The sequence below is a fragment of the Eretmochelys imbricata genome, chromosome 2, assembly GCF_965152235.1.
Source record: "Eretmochelys imbricata isolate rEreImb1 chromosome 2, rEreImb1.hap1, whole genome shotgun sequence".
Lineage (NCBI taxonomy): Eukaryota > Metazoa > Chordata > Testudines > Cheloniidae > Eretmochelys > Eretmochelys imbricata.
The window spans coordinates 45,613,603-45,632,196 of record NC_135573.1 but is presented as its reverse complement, the minus strand read 5'-3'; the positions used below and the strand labels follow the sequence as shown (position 1 = coordinate 45,632,196).

Sequence of the window (18,594 nt, the reverse complement as noted above, 5' to 3'; positions counted from 1 at the left end):
AGAAGCGGGTGCCAGTGTTGTGTCATTCTTACTGTAGAAAGGACTTTTAGAAGGAGAAGGTTTCGCAACATTTCCTAAAGGCAGTCAGACTCCAGACCTCATCTCCTCTGGAAATTTGTTCCATTGCTGGATCGCCTCAACTGACAATGCTTTATCTCCCACACTTCATCCTGGCCTTTGTGCTCTGCATTGGCCCAGCAGAGCTGTCATAGTAATTAACAGATTCAGTCTTTAATATATCTGGGACATGATCTGTTAATTCTTTGAATATTAGGACCAACTGCTTAAATTGGCATTAGAAGCTAACAGGGAGCCAGAGGAAACACTAACACAGGCCAGAGGTGCTCATGGCAGCCCAACCTATGGAGAAGACAAGTAGCCACGTCCTGTACCACGTAGAACCTGTGCCTGTTTCCTTAGGGTTAATATCCATCCTTTATGAACCAGAGAGTGTAAGTTTCACAGACTGATTGCTAAGCGATTGCCTTACATAAAAAGAAAGCAAATGGAAAGCCAATGTGATCTCTGATCTTGTGGCAACACAGATACTTTCCAACAATCTCGTGCCCAAGTTTCCAGAAATGCTTTTTTTGTTTTAAATAAAGACGAATCCAGGACAATACGTAGAGGAAAAACCACCACCAAAAAAAAAAAAAATGCAATTCGGACAAATATCACAATTAAACACGTTATAAGAGTTTTCAATCACTGTAAAAATGTTTAAAAAGCTGAAAGTTGGAAATTATTAGATGCCCCATTCAGACCAACATTTCTGTCCATTTCTGCAGGGGGAAGTGTCACATTTTTCATGCATGGGGAAAGCACATATGTTCTATTTAGAAAGAGCATTTTCCTGTGAACTGTAAAGGTCCTTTATTGCTATGCATAATAGGCTACATCAGATGCACATCAGGGAGCAGAGGAAAAAAGAAGAATGAAAGACGTTAAAAAAAAAAAACACCCTGAAAAAATTCTCCTACTAGACTATATGTAAATTTAGGGTGGGATTTCCCAGGAACTTTGAAGCGAATAGATACAGACACAGAATTTTTTAGGGCAAGTGCACGAATAGTGAATAAAATAAACTAATCATCCGTTATTTATTTTTATATAAATATGTTACACTGAGGCCTTATCCAGCTTCTACTGGCTCAACTCCCACTGATCTCAAAGGGAATATAAGTTATCCCTAAAAACACCAAAACAAATATTGGAAAACCAGTCAGACTGCTAGAGAGCTGACCACTAGCGTCGTATTATGAAGTTTTCAAAAAGAAAACTTAACCTGACTGCAAGATATTTTTAAAAGTTAATCATGAATTCCAAATATCACAAGTGAAAAGTACCAAACAACATTTATTTTGATCATATCAGTGTATCCACACAGGGGCCAATAGATTATTATTTATTAACTTAATAATGTTTTATGAGCTGGGATGGGACCTGTCATAGGAAGTCCCAGGAGGTTTTGACAGTTGTCTCAAATGCCTAATGGCATTATAAGTTATCTATTAGAAGCAAGTGGACTTATCTTCTACCTGGCCCCACAACATCTAGACATTCCCTTTCACAAGAATGGTTTACTAGCTTGCTTGTACCAATTCTTTTAGAGGCCTGATCCTGTTCTTTAGATTGGCACTTTCAGGTAAGGGAGTGACCACACACATTCTGTAAAAGACATCTGCACTGCTCCCATGCCATTTGGTCAGACTCTTCTAATTAGGCACATATGCATCCTTTACATAGAAGGAAAGGGTATTAACTTTGAATAATAATCTTTATTAGTTTATTTTAAAAGGTACATTGTAATCCTGAGCTACTGCTTTTGTACATTTATCATCATACAAAGACATGTCATTTACAGTTTGAAGAATACATTTATTGTGCTCCAAATCCTCATCTGAATGTCACTTTGTCCTAACAGGAACATAGATAATTTAAAATAATATACGTATCCCTGGAACATCCACATTAATTTACCCCAACCCCATTATCTACAAACTACTGTCTTCTAAAGAGCTCAGGACATTCTTTCTGAATTTAGCAAAACACTAGTTTAAAACTGTAAAGATGGGCAGTACAAGAACTGGTCCCTTAATCCTTTGTGAATACATCATTAGAAAATTAAACTGGTTTCAGTTTCCGCATTCTCTTGAATGAATTGCCAATGTCAAATTGACAAGCTATATTTTGGTGGAATGATCAGAGTAACAGTTTACTCATTTTCATATTGCAGCAGTACCTCCTTTTGCAATGACCAGTGCAAAATTCTCCCAACGGGAAAAGTTTACGATGATCAGATGAAAGTAAGAGGTAACCCATTGTCACCCTATGTTTAGCTAAATGACACCTAAGTATTATAAAACAAGTCATATGAAACACTTCCCTTCAACCCTGTAAAGGAACTCACACACAACCAGAGCAAAGTTCCATAAATCCAAACATGGCTTTTAGGATTTGCCTGTAAAAAAAGAAACATTAATAAGTCCCAGGATCCTTGAAAAAAAAATTTATCCAAGTTGAATTCCAACAATGGATAAACTGACATTTCTGTTTCTAACTGGATTAGCAAAATATTGCATTTCTCTACCTGAAAACCGGAAAGCATACAGTGTTTACAAATGTTGTCTCTCTAGCAACAGTGTCAGTCTTCAAAAGTACACTCGTAAATTTCACTTCCTGAATAAGGTCACTATGATCTTAGGTAAAAGTTACAGTAAGCAGTTCAAGCAAATTGCTTATTGCTTAGATTTTAAAGCAAGCCACTTTAATACAGTTTTAATGAAAACGTAAGTACAAATGTGAAGCTATTGTAGAAACACTTATAAACACCTGTTGCTTCTGAGTACTTACTGACCACCCAAACAATAGCACTTAACATAATGATCTTAACATAATAAAAAGGAAACGTAAAATTTAATACTGTTTGTTGGAATTAAATTCAACAATACCTTTAAGACAGGTGCATGAACATGTAAACAAAGCTTTAGTATTCAGAGCTTGGGAATCTAGCAGCAAAACAAACTATTTGCATATAATGTAGTGCAATGAACATTTGTTCTTAAAAGATCCCCTGTCTTAAAACTACTTGTAATGGAATCCTTAAAGGAAAAGATTTAAAAATGTCTAACATGTAGCATCCAGAATCACTAGACTTTTTCACCTGCTATAATCTACCATTATAAGCCTATGCAAAACTGTGCTCTGGATAACTAACTTTTATGGCTCCCCAGTAACAGGCTCGAATAAGGCAGATCAAGCCTAAGAGATAAGCAATAGCCCAAGAAACATATGTTGCATGGAAACGCCTGGCAAAATCTTGCGTACCAACCTAAAAAAAAGAAAAACAAATGTCAGCAACACAATAGTCTGAGCAATTTGAGAGGGAAAAAAAACTTAATAGGCACTGTCAAGGGTCACAGTACCTCTTTTTTAGTCCCATGAAGATGTTTTATGTTAGGTCAACAATGCCAATATTTAAAAATCGTACCAAAACTCAAAGAAATTGCCTTTAAACTACATACAGTTTCTTACTTTCACTCCCTCCACTACAGGCCAGCCCTCCACTACTCATCTGAGGGTGCAAAAGGCCGTCACAGAACCAGGGCAGTTATAGTGTGCAAGTGAATGGTGTCAGTAAGCTCATAAAGAGAAAAATTCAACGCTGTGCAGGGAGCTCCTTGCACCACAATATGTAGCTGTGGGGTTGCTGTCATTCAAAGGCTGCAGTAGTGACTACAGGTTCCATTACTGTTCTGCAGTCTGGGGACAAGGATGTAGACCCTTTATGTTCCCAACCCCATTCCCAAACCTCTCTTCCTCACCATGTAATAGAAATGAAGGAGTTTGGTTGCTAAGGGGCTCTCCTCAGCCTTAGAGGAAACGGGCTGCATTCACCCCTAGAAGACTGGATGATATTTACAGTGATACTACATAACAGCACCAACCTCTATTGGCAAACCATGGGAGCAGCTTTCCCATTTCACTGGTGACAGTATGAACTGTAGTGTGCCAGGTGATTGTGTTCAGCTCTTGAGATTGGAGGGTAAATAGGTGCCCGGGGAGAGGATAAGGTTGTTTTTTTCCCAGTAGCGTGTGGATTGAGGTACAGGTTTAAGGTTGTGAGGGTAGACATAGGTAAGTATACAGGAAGGGGAGAGAAACTGCAGGAATTTGATACATAGCTACAGCACACTAGAAACAGAACCCATATTCCTGAGAGGATGCCTTGTAAATGGGAGAGAACAGAAGAAATCCGCCCCATATTGGGGCTGAAATGGCAGATAGAGAGAAACCTTTTATGGTCCTGGATCTCAGATAGAAAGGGAAGTTTGGATTATGATTTCCGGTCTGGTTTACAAAAGGAATGTTTCACTTTGACAAGCCAAGATTTGGGCCAATACTTAATGGGAGATTTACTGACTGAAAAGTAATGGTGGTTGGCTCCCACAGTAAGTGGTGAGGCTACACTATCAATCTATATCCCTTCATCCCAGCAGGTGGGTCAGATTTTCAAGGAGAAAACTGGAACACTGCAATTGGGGTGTCACAGAAAAGCATCAGAGTGAGAGGAAACGGAATTTGGTAAGGAAATGGGAACAAAAAAGCACCATTCCCATAGCAGGATGAAAACCTGGAAGCTTTATAGAAGACAGCAGCATGGGAGGAGACAGTATCTTTCTGTGACCACATTCTTGTCTCATACTACCAACTCTCCCAACATCTAGCTGTTACCCTTCCATCCTTCCCATCCACACACCAGCCAGCCCCATTTTCCCCTGCTCTCAAACTTCCCATCTCCCTCCTGACTCAATCTCCCCTAACCCTCTTCAACCCTCATACTTCTCAGAAGTCTTCCCACCCCAGCCCAATGCCCTTAAGCTGAAAATTGTTCCTCTTCCTACTTAACCTCTCTACAGTTCAGCACCACATCCTCCCCTGTGAGCCCTCTCTGACAGAACACTCTCAGGGTAAGAATACACCTTACGCAACTCTCTAGACTAAAAAAATCCATCCCTGGACTCAGAATTCTTCCCCTCCCTTTCCACCACTGCCAGGGAGAACAGGATGGAACTATATTGTGCTGCTAGACCCCACTGAAACTGCACCAGCCCTTCTGCTGCCTGCCTCTCTCAGTGGCAGCAGCCAACACGACTAGCAGAGTGAGACTACTGAGCTGTCTGCAGAGGCTGGCAGGACACTGCTGCACAGGAAATACAAGAATGATTGTTTGGAGAAGCCTTCGCAGACTCAAAATCCAGAAGACAGGATCCAAAAAGATGGCAGGTCACCTGTGCTGCATCTGAACTTGAAGGAAGTAGGAAGCATAAACATCAAATTAAGGAATTGGATATGGCAACCCTAAGAAGGCATAAACATCTGACAATAGAAGTGAATGTCAATAATGTGCTAGCCAATGCGGAGGGATATGGCCAAGTTCTGTGCTACAACAGACCTAGTTATGGAATAACTCAGGAGTTAACCTAGCTGATAGAACTTGGAATAACTATTAGTTAACACCAATTAATTATTGACTTCTAGATAACAAAAAGCACAATTCATCAGTAAGGCCACAGAATCAAAACAAAATTTGCTGGGTCAAGCCACCATAGGAAAAAGTTTGGGAACTTCACAAGAAGTGGAAAAACATTTCTTTCTATATTTCCTTCTCTGACTTGCATCTAGATTCCTAAAATAATTATAGTCTGAGAATCACAGGATTATAAATGATAAAATGTAAGTTTATTGAAGTAAGAGAAAGAATCAAAATCAGTCTGGATGACTGAGATGCTAAAGGAGCACTCAGGGATGAGAAGGCCATTGCAGAGAAATTAAATGAATTATTCGCACTGGTCTTCACAGCTGAGGATGTGAGGGAGATTCGCAAACATTAGCCATTCTTTTTAGGGGACAAATCTGAGGATGTGTCCCAGATTGAGGTGTCATTTGAGGAGGTTTTGGAACAAATTAATAAATGAAACAGTAATATGTCACCAGGACCAGATGGTATTCACCCAAGAGTTCTGAAGGAACTCAAATGTGAAATTGCAGAACTGCTAAATGTGGTATGTAACCTATCATTTAAATCGGCTTCTGTACAAGATAGGAAGATGGTTTGTTTATGTGGCACCAATTTTTAAAAAAAGACTTCAGAGGTGACCCTGGCAAGTATAGGCTGGTAAGCCTAACTTCAGTACCAGGCAAACTGGTTGAAACTATAGTAAAGAACAGAATTATCAGAGACCTAGATGAACATGATTTGTTGGTGAAGAGTCAACATGTTTTTTATAAAGAAAAATCATGCCTCACCAATCTACTAGAATTCTTTGAGGGGATCAACAAGCATGTTGACAAGGGTGATCCAGTGGATACACTGTACTTTGATTTTCAGAAAGCCTTTCACAAGGTCCCTCACCAAAGGCTCTTAAGCAAAGTAAGCTGTCATGCGATAAGAGGAAAGGTCCTCTTATGGATTGGTAACTGGTTAAAAGATAGGAAACAAAGGGTAGGAATAAATGGTAAGTTTTCAGAATGGAAAGAGGTAAACAGTGGTGTCCCCAAGGGGTCTGTACTGTGCCCAGTCCTATTCAACTTATTTATAAATGATCTGGAAAAAGGGGTAAACAGTGAGGGGACAAAATTTGCAGATGATACATAACTACTCAAGATAGTTAAGTCCAAACAGACAGCAAAGAGTTACAAAGGGATCTCACAAAACTGGGTGACTGGGCAACAAAATGGCAGATGAAATTCAATGTTGATAAATGCAAAGTAATGCACATTGGAAAACATAATCCCAACTATACATATAAAATGATGTAGTCTAAATTAACCGTTACTACTCAAGAAAGAGATCTTGGAGTCATTGTGGATAGTTCTCTGAAAACATCCACTCAATATGCAGCGACAGTCAAAAAAGCTAACAATGTTGGGAATCATTAAGAAAGGAACAGATAATAAGACAGAAAATGTCATATTAACTCTATATAAATCCATGATACGCCCACATCTTGAATACTACGTGCAGATGTGGTTGCCCCATCTCAAAAAAGATATGTTGGAACTGGAAAAGGTGCAGAAAAGAGCAACAAAAATGATTACGAGTATGGAACAGCTTTCGTATGAGGAGAGATTAATAAAACTGGGACTTTTCAGCTTGGAAAAGAGACAACTAAGCGGGGATATGATTGAGGTCTATAAAATCATGACTGGTGTGGAGAAAGTAAATAAGGAAGTGTTATTTAATCATCATAACACCAGGACTAGGAGTCACCAAATGAAATTAATAGGCAGCAGATTTAAAACAAACAAAAGGAAGCATTTCTTCACACAATGCAGTCAACCTGTGGAATTCTTTGCCAGAGAATGTTGTGAAGGCCAAAACTATAAGAGTTCAAAAAAGAATTCGATATATTCATAGAGGAGAGGTCCATCAATGGCTATTAGCCAGGATGGGCAGGGATGGTGCCCCTAGCCTTTGTTTGCCAGAAGCTGGGAATGGGCGATAGTGTATTGGTCACATGAGGATTACCTGTTCTGTTCATTCCCTTGGAAGCACCTGGTATTGGCCACTGTCATAAGACAGGATCTGAGCTAGACGGACCTTTGGTCTGACCCAGTATGGCCATTTTTATGTTCTTATGATAAAATAACGGAAAGGTGGTTTTAACTAACTAAGGAGGGCCTAGCATGACTACTAATATGCAGTAGCATCACTACTAATTATCGTCAATATTTATTATATTTATTGGTATTACGTAGCGATTGCCATTCTGCATCACTCCAGTAATCCTTTTAAGGTATTGTTGTCTCTAACAGTGACCAATACCAGATGTCTCAGAGAAAGGTATATAGCTTCCACCATGAACTGTTATTAAATAAACTGTCAATGGGAGAATTTTGGTTAGTTGTTGGCTTATTCCCGGATTTCTATTCCTTATACTTTGTTAAGTTATGTAATGTAAATGTAGATGTTCTTATTGATCTATAAACTTTCTAATCCTTTCGGAATCCTACTAAGGTCTTGACCTCAATTCCTGTAACAATGAGCTCTACGGGTCAGTGATACACTGGAGAAGAGACTTGCATTTCCTTTTACTAGTTTTACACTGGCTAGGCCAGAATCGTGGTCACACTGTGGCTGCTTTGCACCTATCTGCCAGCACAAAGCAGCTGTAAAGCCAGTTTAGCTGGCTAGTGGAGGATTCCACCTGCCTGTGAAGAAGGCGGCGATATCACCTGTCAATGAATGATACCACAGAGCGCATTGCTAAGCTGCTGGTGCATTGGGCTGATCCCTGGCTACCCAAACAGCCCCTGATGTTGTGAACAGCTGGTGTAAGTTATATCAGGGTTCAGCTTGGTCCCCAATGGCCCCAGGACGAAACCCCTTTTTGTCCTCCTCTAGTCTTGGGCACTGTTCCAATTGGCTAGAGCAAACATAAGAACAGCCATACAGGGTCAGACCAATGGTGCATCTAGCCCAGTATCCTGTCTTCCGACAGTGACCAACGCCAGGTGCTCCAGAGGGAATGGACAGAACAAGTAATCAAGTGATTCATCCCCTGTCGCCCATTCCCAGCTTCTGGCTAACAGAGGCTAGGGACACCAACCCTGCCCATCCTGGCTAATAGCCACTGATGGACCTATCCTCCATGAACTTATCTAGTTCTTTTTTGAACCCTGTTATGATCTTGGCCTTCACAACATCCTCTGGAAAAGAGTTCCACAGGTTGACTGTGCGTTGTGTGAAGAAATACTCCCTTTTGTTTGTTTTCAACCTGCTGCCTATTAATTTCATTTGGTGACCCCTAGTTCTTGTGTTATGAGGAGAAGTAAATAACACTTCCTTATAGATTTTTATAGACCTCAATCATATTCCCCTTTAGTTGGCTCTTTTCAAAGCTGAGAAGTTCCAGTCTTATTAATTTCTCCTCATATGGAAGCTGTTCCATACTCCTAATCATTTTTGTTGCCCTTTTCTAATTCCAATATATCTTTTTTGAGATGGAACGACCAGATCTGCACAGAGTTTTCGTGGTGTGGGCATACCATGGATTTTTACAGAGCCAAATACGATATTTTCCATCTTATAATCTATTCCTTTCTTAATGATTCCCAACATTCTGTTTGTTTTTTTGACTCCAAGATCTCTTTCTTGAGTGGTAACAGCCCAAATTCTTGCCGTTGCCTTTTAATTTCACTGCATGATGCACTGGTCTACTTTTATTGGACAGGCTAAGTAAGAACATCAAGATTACCTTCTCTGCACTTTTTGTTATTTTACATCTCTCTATCTGGCCCTCTTACACATCTACCTGTAAACACATCTGATGTTCTAAACCTCTCTGCATGTGCAAATCTTTCCATGTCTCTAATAATTTTTGCTGCTCTTCTCATCTCTCCTATATCCATTTTAAGAAAGTACCATCAATATATATAATGCTATATCAATATATGCAACATTAAACTATGTCCCTTTCTAATATAGCCTAACAGCTTGTTTGATTTTTTTTTTACCACTACAGCACACTGACCAGGTGTGTTCACTGATCTTTATGAATTGTTACAGTTAAAACAGAATCCATCAATTTCTTTCAAGTAGCTAAAATTATTTTCTTACAGTAAGTATCACTTTGTGCTTGTCTGCATTGTATTTGTCAGTCATTGTGTTGTTTAACTATTTACCTCTCCAGTTACATAGGCTCCTTTTGCAAATTATATCTTCTATCTTACTGTGACAGAATGTATACACCCTGTGTTCATACCCTAAACACTATTGAAATAATTTTGTAGAAGGCACGTCTTGTAAGGTACCCTTTGAAAACTTGTAATTTGCTGGTCAGTATGGTCCTGATACGTGGCAACATTGTATGTAAAGTTATAAGATTTGCCTCTATAGTGTTATTAACACATGATTCAAACCCCACATCCCTGCCCAAACAGAGGGCGGCAAACAAGTCTGTCCAAAACAAAGAAAGGTGTGCTCTGCTTAATTTGCACTTAAGCAGTAAACGAGTCATCACGCAGGAAGGGAAACAAAAAGAAAGCTCAAAAGGGTGATAAAAATCCAGCAGGGAACATTCTTCTCCATAGACTCTTTGTCTCCTAGTGTCCAGCTGGAAATGTTTTTCAAGAGAAGGACTGAAACAATAAAAAGAAGGGACAAATGTCCTAAGGCACCCTTGCCCCTGACCATTATATTCACTGCACCTGAAGCAACAAAGTACTCTGGGGGACAAAACCTGACCTTTAGGGGTTTGGTCAGTAAAGCTGCTGAAAGCATGTGGTGAGAAATTTTGTTTGAATCTGATATAGTTTGTTAAGTTAGGTATTAGTAAACATTTTATCTTGATTTTCCTTTATTTTATCTTTATTTTCCTTTTTGACTTTTATGCCTCATTACTGGTATTCACTTAAAATCTCTCTCTTTGTAGTTACTAAACTTTACTGCTTATCTAATCCAGAGTATTCAAATTGAAGTGTCTGGGTAAATATTTGGGGTGACAAGTTGTGTGCATATCCATCTCTTAAAGGAATAACTGACGGAATATAATTTGTACTGTCCAGGAGAAGGCTGGGCAGCATAGGACATATGTTTCTTGGAGAAAATCTAAGACTGGGGATGTGATGGGGTCACCCTGCAGTATAGCCACCACTGATGACAACCAGAGTGTAACCCAAACGTGGCTGGCAGGCTGGAGGAACATACAGACTCTCAGGATGTGGCTTGCATGTTTGTGAGCGACTCAGGTGAGAGCTACTTCAGCAAGGCATTGTAAGGCACCCAAGGTTGCAGGGCAGGAGCAACATAACTGCTCATTAGTCTGGACTGTATGCTGGTATGTCACACTTACTCAGTGGCCTTAAAGGTGGTCTTGTGCATAGTACTCTATCAGAAGTTTTCTACAGACTATATATATTTTACTCCCGTCCCTCAGGGACAGGAAGGTTTAGCCTACATGGCTTCCAGGCAGTCTCTTGAAGCTAGATCAATATCACAACTAGAGCTGGTCACAAATGTTCTATTGGAAAAAGCTGAATTGTGAAATTGAAACATTCTATTGGAATGGGTCAATTTCAATGAAAGGGCTGATGGAAACCAGACCTAAGAAGCCTAATTTCTTGCCTATATGGCAGGCTGCTGGAGAGCTCAGGCTTCCAAGCTCCTCACCTGGCAGGAGGCCAAGGAGCATTCCTTGTTTCAGAAACACTAAAACGTTCCCGTTGAGGGAATGCTTCAGAGTTTCCAAAACTAAGCATTGTGAAATTTCAGTTCTGCAAAAAATGTTGAGGTTTTGGCTTTTCATCCCAAATCAGGAATAATTTTTTTTCCAAAACCTCCAAGTTTCTCATGGAACTGAAATAGAGTGTCCCAGCCAGTTCTAATCACCACCTTAAAAGAGCCCACCAGCCTTTTAAAGTTGCATGCCAGAGCATAAGTACGTGATTGATGGGATGGTGACAGGCAATACTGAGGTAGAAATTGAAGAGACTCTACTTAAATGCTGGAAAAGGGAGGAGACCCACTGAAAATTAATTAAGTGCATTACTCACAGTTAATCCAACTCCAATGAAGATGCATATCATTCCAATGGTAATGTATGTACAGCAGCGTCTTCGTGGGAGTGCACTTCCGACAGAGGAACTGTACATGAAATGTTTATTAGATTAGATCCAGACAAAAATTTTAAACCATTTAATGTATGCCATGTTAATGTTATATCACTTTAGATTTTAATCAAAATGTTGTGTGGTACCAAGTCAAACATCTTACATTACCTCAACACTATTACCTTTATCAACCAAACTTGTAATTTCACCCCTCACCACAAAAAAAAAAAAAAAAAAAAAAACGACATCAAGTTAGTTTGACAGGATCTATTTTCCATAAACCCATGGTGATTTGAATTAATTAGATTACCCTCCTTTAGTTCATTATTAATCAAGTCCCATATCAGCTGCTCCATTATCTTGCCTGGAATCGATGATAGGCTGACATGCCTATAATTACCCAGTCACCCCATTTACCCTTTTTAAAAATTGGCACAACATTAGTTTTCTTGCAGTCTTCTGGAACTTCAGCAGTGCTCGAAGGCTTATTTAAAAATAAAATAAATAAATAAAAAATAATCAACATTAACGGTCCAGCAAGCTCCTCAGCCAGCATTTTTAAAACTTACGGGCACAAGCTATCTGGACTTGCTGATTTGAAAGTGTGACTTTAGTAGCTCCTGTTTAACATCCTCCTGAGACAGTAGCAGAACAGAAAGAATGTTATCATATAATGAGACTCATCTGTTTTTCCCCCCAAATACAGAACAGAAAGAATGTTATCATATAATGAGACTCATCTGTTTTTCCCCCCAAATACAGAACAGAAATATTTACTGAACACTTCTGCCTTTTCTGCATCATTATTTATCATTCTCCACTTCCATCTACTGATGAACCAATGCCATTGTCAGAATTCTTTTTCTTCCTAATATATTGGAAAAACTTCTTATTGTCCTTAACGCTGATGGTAATAGATTCTTCCTTTTGTTCCTTGGGTTCCTTTGTCAATTTTCTACAATTCTTAACTTCTGGTTTATATTCTTTACTATCAACTTCCCCTTTGTCTTCTGTATTCACTGAGCCCACTCAGTGAGAGCCGATTGTTGGAGAGAAGCATCAAATTTTGACAACATAGCTGAACCCACTGTAGCGTCCATGACAGGAAAAAGTCAGTTTTGCTTTCATAAAATCATAGAATATCAGGGTTGGAAGGGACCTCAGGAGGTCATTTAGTCCAACCCCCTACTCAAAGCACGACCAATCCCCAACTAAATCATCCCAGCCAGGGCTTTGTCAAGCCTGACCTTAAAAACTTCAAAGGAAGGAGATTCCACCACCTCCCTAGGTAACACATTCTAGTGTTTCACCACTCTCCTAGTGAAAAAGTTTTTCCTAATATCCAACCTAAACCTCCCCCACTGCAACTTGAGACCATTACTCCTTGTTCTGTCATCTGCTACCTCTGAGAACAGTCTAGAGCCATCCTCTTTGGAACCCCCTTTCAGGTAGTTGAAAGCAGCTATCAAATCCCCCCTCATTCTTCTCTTCTGCAGACTAAACAATCCCAGTTCCCTCAGCCTCTCCTCATAAGTCATGTGTTCCAGTCCCATAATCATTTTTGTTGCCCTCCGCTGGACTCTTTCCAATTTTTCCACATCCTTCTTGTAGTGTGGGGCCCAAAACTGGACACAGTACTCCAGATGAGGCCTCACCAATGTCAAACAGAGGGGAACGATCACGTCCCTCGATCTGCTCGCTATGCCCCTACTTATACATCCCAAAATGCCATTGGCCTTCTTGGCAACAAGGGCACACTGCTGACTCATATCCAGCTTCTCGTCCACTCTAACCCCTAGGTCCTTTTCTGCAGAACTGCTGCCGAGCCATTCGGTCCCTAGTCTGTAGCGGTGCATGGGATTCTTCCATCCTCAGTGCAGGACTCTGCACTTGTCCTTGTTGAACCTCATCAGATTCTTTTGGCCCAATCCTCCAATTTGTCTAGGGCCCTCTGTATCCTATCCCTACCCTCCAGCGTATCTACCTCTCCTCCCAGTTTAGTGTCATCTGCAAACTTGCTGAGGGTGCAATCCACACCATCCTCCAGATCATTTATGAAAATATTGAACGAAACCAACCCGAGGACCAACCCTTTGGGCACTCCACTTGATACCGGCTGCCAACTAGACATGGAGCCATTGATCACTACCCGTTGAGCCCGACAATCTAGCCAGCTTTCTATCCACCTTATAGTCCATTCATCCAGTCCATACTACTTTAACTTGCTGGCAAGAATACTGTGGGAGACAGCGTCAAAAGCTTTGCTAAAGTCAAGGAACAACATGTCCACTGCTTTCCCCTCATCCACAGAGCCAATTATCTCGTCACAGAAGGCAATTAGATTAGTCAGGCATGACTTGCCCTTGGTGAATCCATGCTGACTGTTCCTGATCACTTTCCTCTCCTCTAAGTGCTTCAGAATTGATTCCTTGAGGACCTGCTCCATGATTTTTCTGGGGACTGAGGTGAGGCTGACTGGCCTGTAGTTCCCCGGATCCTCCTCCTTCCCTTTTTTAAAAGATGGGCACTACATTAGCTTTTTTCCAGTCGTCTGGGGCTTCCCCGGATCGCCATGAGTTTTCAAAGATAATGGCCAATGGCTCTGCAATCACATCCGCCAACTCCTTTAGCACTCTTGGAGGCAGCGCATCCGGCCCCATGGACTTGTGCTCGTCCAGCTTTTCTAAATAGTCCCGAAACACTTCTTTCTTCACAGACGGCTGGTCACCTCCTCCCCATGCTGTGCTGCCCAGTGCAGTAGTCTGGGAGCTGACCTTGTTCGTGAAGACAGACGCAAAAAAAGCATTGAGTACATTAGCTTTTTCCACATCCTCTGTCACTAGGTTGCCTCCCTCATTCAGTAAGGGGCCCACACTTTCCTTGACTTTCTTCTTGTTGCCAACATATCTGAAGAAACCCTTCTTGTTACTCTTAACATCTCTTGCTAGCTGCAACTCCAGGTATGATTTGGACTTCCTAATTTCACTCCTGCATCCCCGAGCAATCTTTTTATACTCTTCCCTGGTCATTTGTCCAATCTTCCACTTCTTGTAAGCTTCTTTTTTTGTGTTCAAGATCAGCAAGGATTTCACTGTTAAGCCAAGCTGGTCGCCTGCCATATTTACTATTCTTTCTACACATCGGGATGGTTTGTCCCTGTAACCTCAATAAGGATTCTTTAAAATACAGCCAGCTCTCCTGGACTCCTTTCCCCCTTATGTTATTCTCCCAGGGGATCCTGCCCATCAGTTCTCTGAGGGAGTCAAAGTCTGCTTTTCTGAAGTCCAGAGTCCGTATTCTGCTGCTCTCCTTTCTTCCCTGTGTCAGGATTCTGAACTCGACCATCTCATGGTCACTGCCTCCCAGGTTCCCATCCACTTTTGCTTCCCCTACTAATTCTTCCCGGTTTGTGAGCAGCAGGTCAAGAAGAGCTCTGCCCCTAGTTGGTTCCTCCAGCACTTGCATCAGAAAATTGTCCCCTACACTTTCCAAAAACTTCCTGGATTGTCTGTGCACTGCTGTATTGCTCTCCCAGCAGATATCAGGATGATTGAAGTCTCCAATGAGAACCAGGGCCTGCGATCTAGTAACTTCCATGAGTTGCCGGAAGAAAGTCTCGTCCACCTCATCCCCCTGGTCCGGTGGTCTATAGCAGACTCCCACCACGACATCACCCTTGTTGCTCACACTTCTAAACTTAATCCAGAGACACTCAGGTTTTTCTGCAGTTTCATACTTGAGTTCTGAGCAGTCACACTGCTCCCTTACATACAATGCAACTCCCCCACCTTTTCTGCCCTGCCTGTCCTTCCTGAACAGTTTATTTCCATCCATGACAGTACTCCAGTCAAGTGAGTTATCCCACCAAGTCTCGGTTATTCCAATCACATCATAATTCCTTGACTGTGCCAGGACTTCCAGTTCTCCCTGTTTGTTTCTCAGGATTCTTGCATTTGTGTATAGGCACTTGAGATAACTCGCTGATCGTCCCTCTTTCTCAGTATGAGGCAGGACCCCTGCTTTAATTGAACAATTTACTGGACAATAAAATTAAAATTGCAGGAGCACTAATATGGGCTCCACGATTTTCCTGATAAGGTGACAGTGGATTTGGGGAGCAGGGTGGAGGATTTACTTTCCATTAAGACATTAACAGTGTGGCTCTACACAGGTACAAGTATCCCCCTGTATGGATCAGATTACAGAATCAGGACTTTATTTTTCAGGCTCAACTTCCACTGGGAACTATCAGTGCCCACTGTGGTAAGAGAATGGGCATATCAAGTGGGATCCTGCAGGGATCGGCCCTGGGTCCAATTCTGTTCAATATCTTCAGCAATGATTTAGATAATGGCATAGAGAATACACTTAAGTTTGTGGACGACACCAAGCTGGGAGGAGTTGCAAGTGCTTTGGAGGATAGGATTAAAATTCAAAATGACCTGGACAAATTGGGGAAATGGTCTGAAGTAAATAAGATTAAATATGATAAGGACAAATGCAAAGCACTTAGGAAGGAACCATCAGTTGCACACATACAAAATCAGAAATGACTTTCTAGGAAGGGGTACTGCGGAAAGGAATCTGGGGGTCATAGTGGATCACAAGCTAAACATGAGTCAACAGTGTAACACTGATGCAAAAAAAGAGGAAGAAGAATAAAATGTCAAAAAAAACATGACCTATAAGGGGAGATTGAAAAAATTTGGTTTGCTTAAGAAGAGAAGACTGAGGGGGGGACATGATAACAATTTTCAAGTACATAAAGGTTGTTACAAAGAAGAGGGAGAAAAATTGTTCTTGTTAACCTCTGAGGATAGGACAAGAAACAATAGGCTTAAATTGCAGCAAGGAAGTTTAGCTTGGACATTAGGAAAAAATTCCTGTCAGAGTAGTTAAACCATGGAATAAACTGCCTAGGGCGGTTGTGAAATCTCTTCACTGGAGGTTTTTAAGAGCAGGTTAGACGAACACCTGTCAGGGATGATCCAGATAATACTTAGTCCTGCCTTGAGTCCAGTGGACTGGACAAGACGACCTCTCGAGGTCCTTTCCAGTCCTACGATTAATTTTACTGTTGAATGTAGGATATATATCTAGAACTTGGATTGACTATTACCACCAAGTGTAGCACTAACGTTGTAACAACACTTAGCACTTCCACCGCACTTTTTAAATCAGAAGATCTTTAAATACTTTGAAAACCATTGTATAAATCCTAATGTACCGTCTCTCAAAGACAAGACATACCTATTTGTGGTAAACAGCATTTCATATCTTATTTCGGACACCATCTCCCAAATTTTAATATTTGTAAACACTAACCAAATAAGCAGAACAGATGGAAAATGTGTAAGTAACAATAAGAATCTCTCAGGATATTTCACACTCCTAGACTTCACTCCCCCATACTCCCTTCCCTGGCTTTTTTTTTAAAATTGTCCAACCATGCTGTGTTAAATTTAAATTAGGATTGGAAGCTCCTCAGGGCAGGAACTGGCGCTTTGACTTGTCTAACATACCAGGCACACCTATGGTACTATTTAAGACTACAAAGCAAAATAATTTCTCTGCCTCAGATGGTGGTTAAGTATCTTGTGCAAAGTTACACAGTGAGTCAAAGGCAGAAGTAGGAGTAAAGCTCAGCAGTCCCAACTTCAAGACCCTAACTCTAATCACTGGACAGAAATAGAAAAAAAAAAGAAAAGAAAAATAACTAGATAAGTTCATGGAGGATAGGTCCATCAATGGCTATTACCTAGGATGGGCAGGGATGGTGACCCTAGCCTCTGTTTGCCAGAAGCTGGGAATGAGTGACAGAGAAAGGATCACTTGATCATTACCTGTTCTGTTCATTCCCTCCGGGGCACCTGGCACTGGCCACTGTCGGAAGACAGGATACTGGGCTAAATGGACCTTTGGTCTGACCCTGTATGGCCATTCTTATGACAACACTTTCTACCCTCAATGTTACATTCACTAGCCCAGCAAAAGCCTGGTAAATTCAGAGTTTAAAATTAGGTCACCTAAATTTAGAAGGGAAAATAAGGTCTTTATTCAGTTTTGAGGTACACCAAGGTAAGTGTCTCTTTTTGAGTGCATAAAAAAACCTTATGTTTAAAGACTTTAGTGTGACTTGTGAGGCTACAATATAATAGATTCTTTTAGATCTGTTAATAAAAGACAACCCAGAAATGGCAAAACTAAAAATCAGTTTCTATCTTCACAGAGAGGAGAGTCTCTAAACACTAACAAACTCCTAAATTTCACATTGCGATTACATAAACAATTCCCTGGAATAAATTGTTCAGAGTTTTTCACTGACAGAATAACTCTGTTTGAATTCTTCCTAAAAGCATAAAACAGTTTTTCTGCCAGTCACGAAACATGAAAATGTAATATTTGCATATATAAGAGGATCATGATGATTCTAAATACCAAAATCCTTTAGAGTTTACACAAACATTTCGACAAGTTTCAACTCGATAACTTTGCCAAGAGCATGTGACAAATCATTTTTCTTTCCTACATTCTTGTGATGCATCTGAAAATTAAATTAACTGTACAAATCATTGTCAACAAGCAAAGCAAACAAATCCTTGGGCTATTAGTCGTCATCTGGATTGAAAACTCTGGGGGCAGGAACCTTGTCTTCAGACCTGCCAAACTAAACAAGTTTGACTAAAACCCTACTTCAGCAATCCACCTTTAATACACAATATTACAGGCTGGGGAAGAAGCTAGGCAAGATTAGATTAAGCAGCCTGTTGCTGAAGAGCTGTCTAACTCAGTCAGCTCTCTGCCCCTTGATGCCTTGGTTAATTTTATTTTGGGAGATGGCAGTAGTAGTAGGGATGAGAGAAATAATGCCAAAAGTAAACCTTGCCTAAAATGGAATCTTTTGTCTGAATATTTTAAAATAGTCTTCTGTTCCCTCAACACCCCATATTTAATGCTATTCTCCACTACCACACTCTCCCC

At 40.6% G+C, this 18,594-nt stretch overlaps 1 protein-coding gene across 1 annotated transcript in view; it reads right to left on the bottom strand.

Annotated features, from left to right (window-relative positions):
- Positions 1–3,187: 3,187 nt before the first annotated feature.
- Positions 3,188–18,594, bottom strand: part of PIP4P2 (phosphatidylinositol-4,5-bisphosphate 4-phosphatase 2) — a 60,624-nt gene continuing 45,217 nt past the window's right edge. The window contains exons 6-7 of the mRNA XM_077808930.1: positions 11,557–11,647; positions 3,188–3,331 (exon numbers count right to left, since the gene is read on the bottom strand). Coding sequence (XP_077665056.1) covers positions 3,188–3,331; positions 11,557–11,647 — 235 coding nt within the window. The remainder of the gene's footprint in view (positions 3,332–11,556; positions 11,648–18,594) is intronic.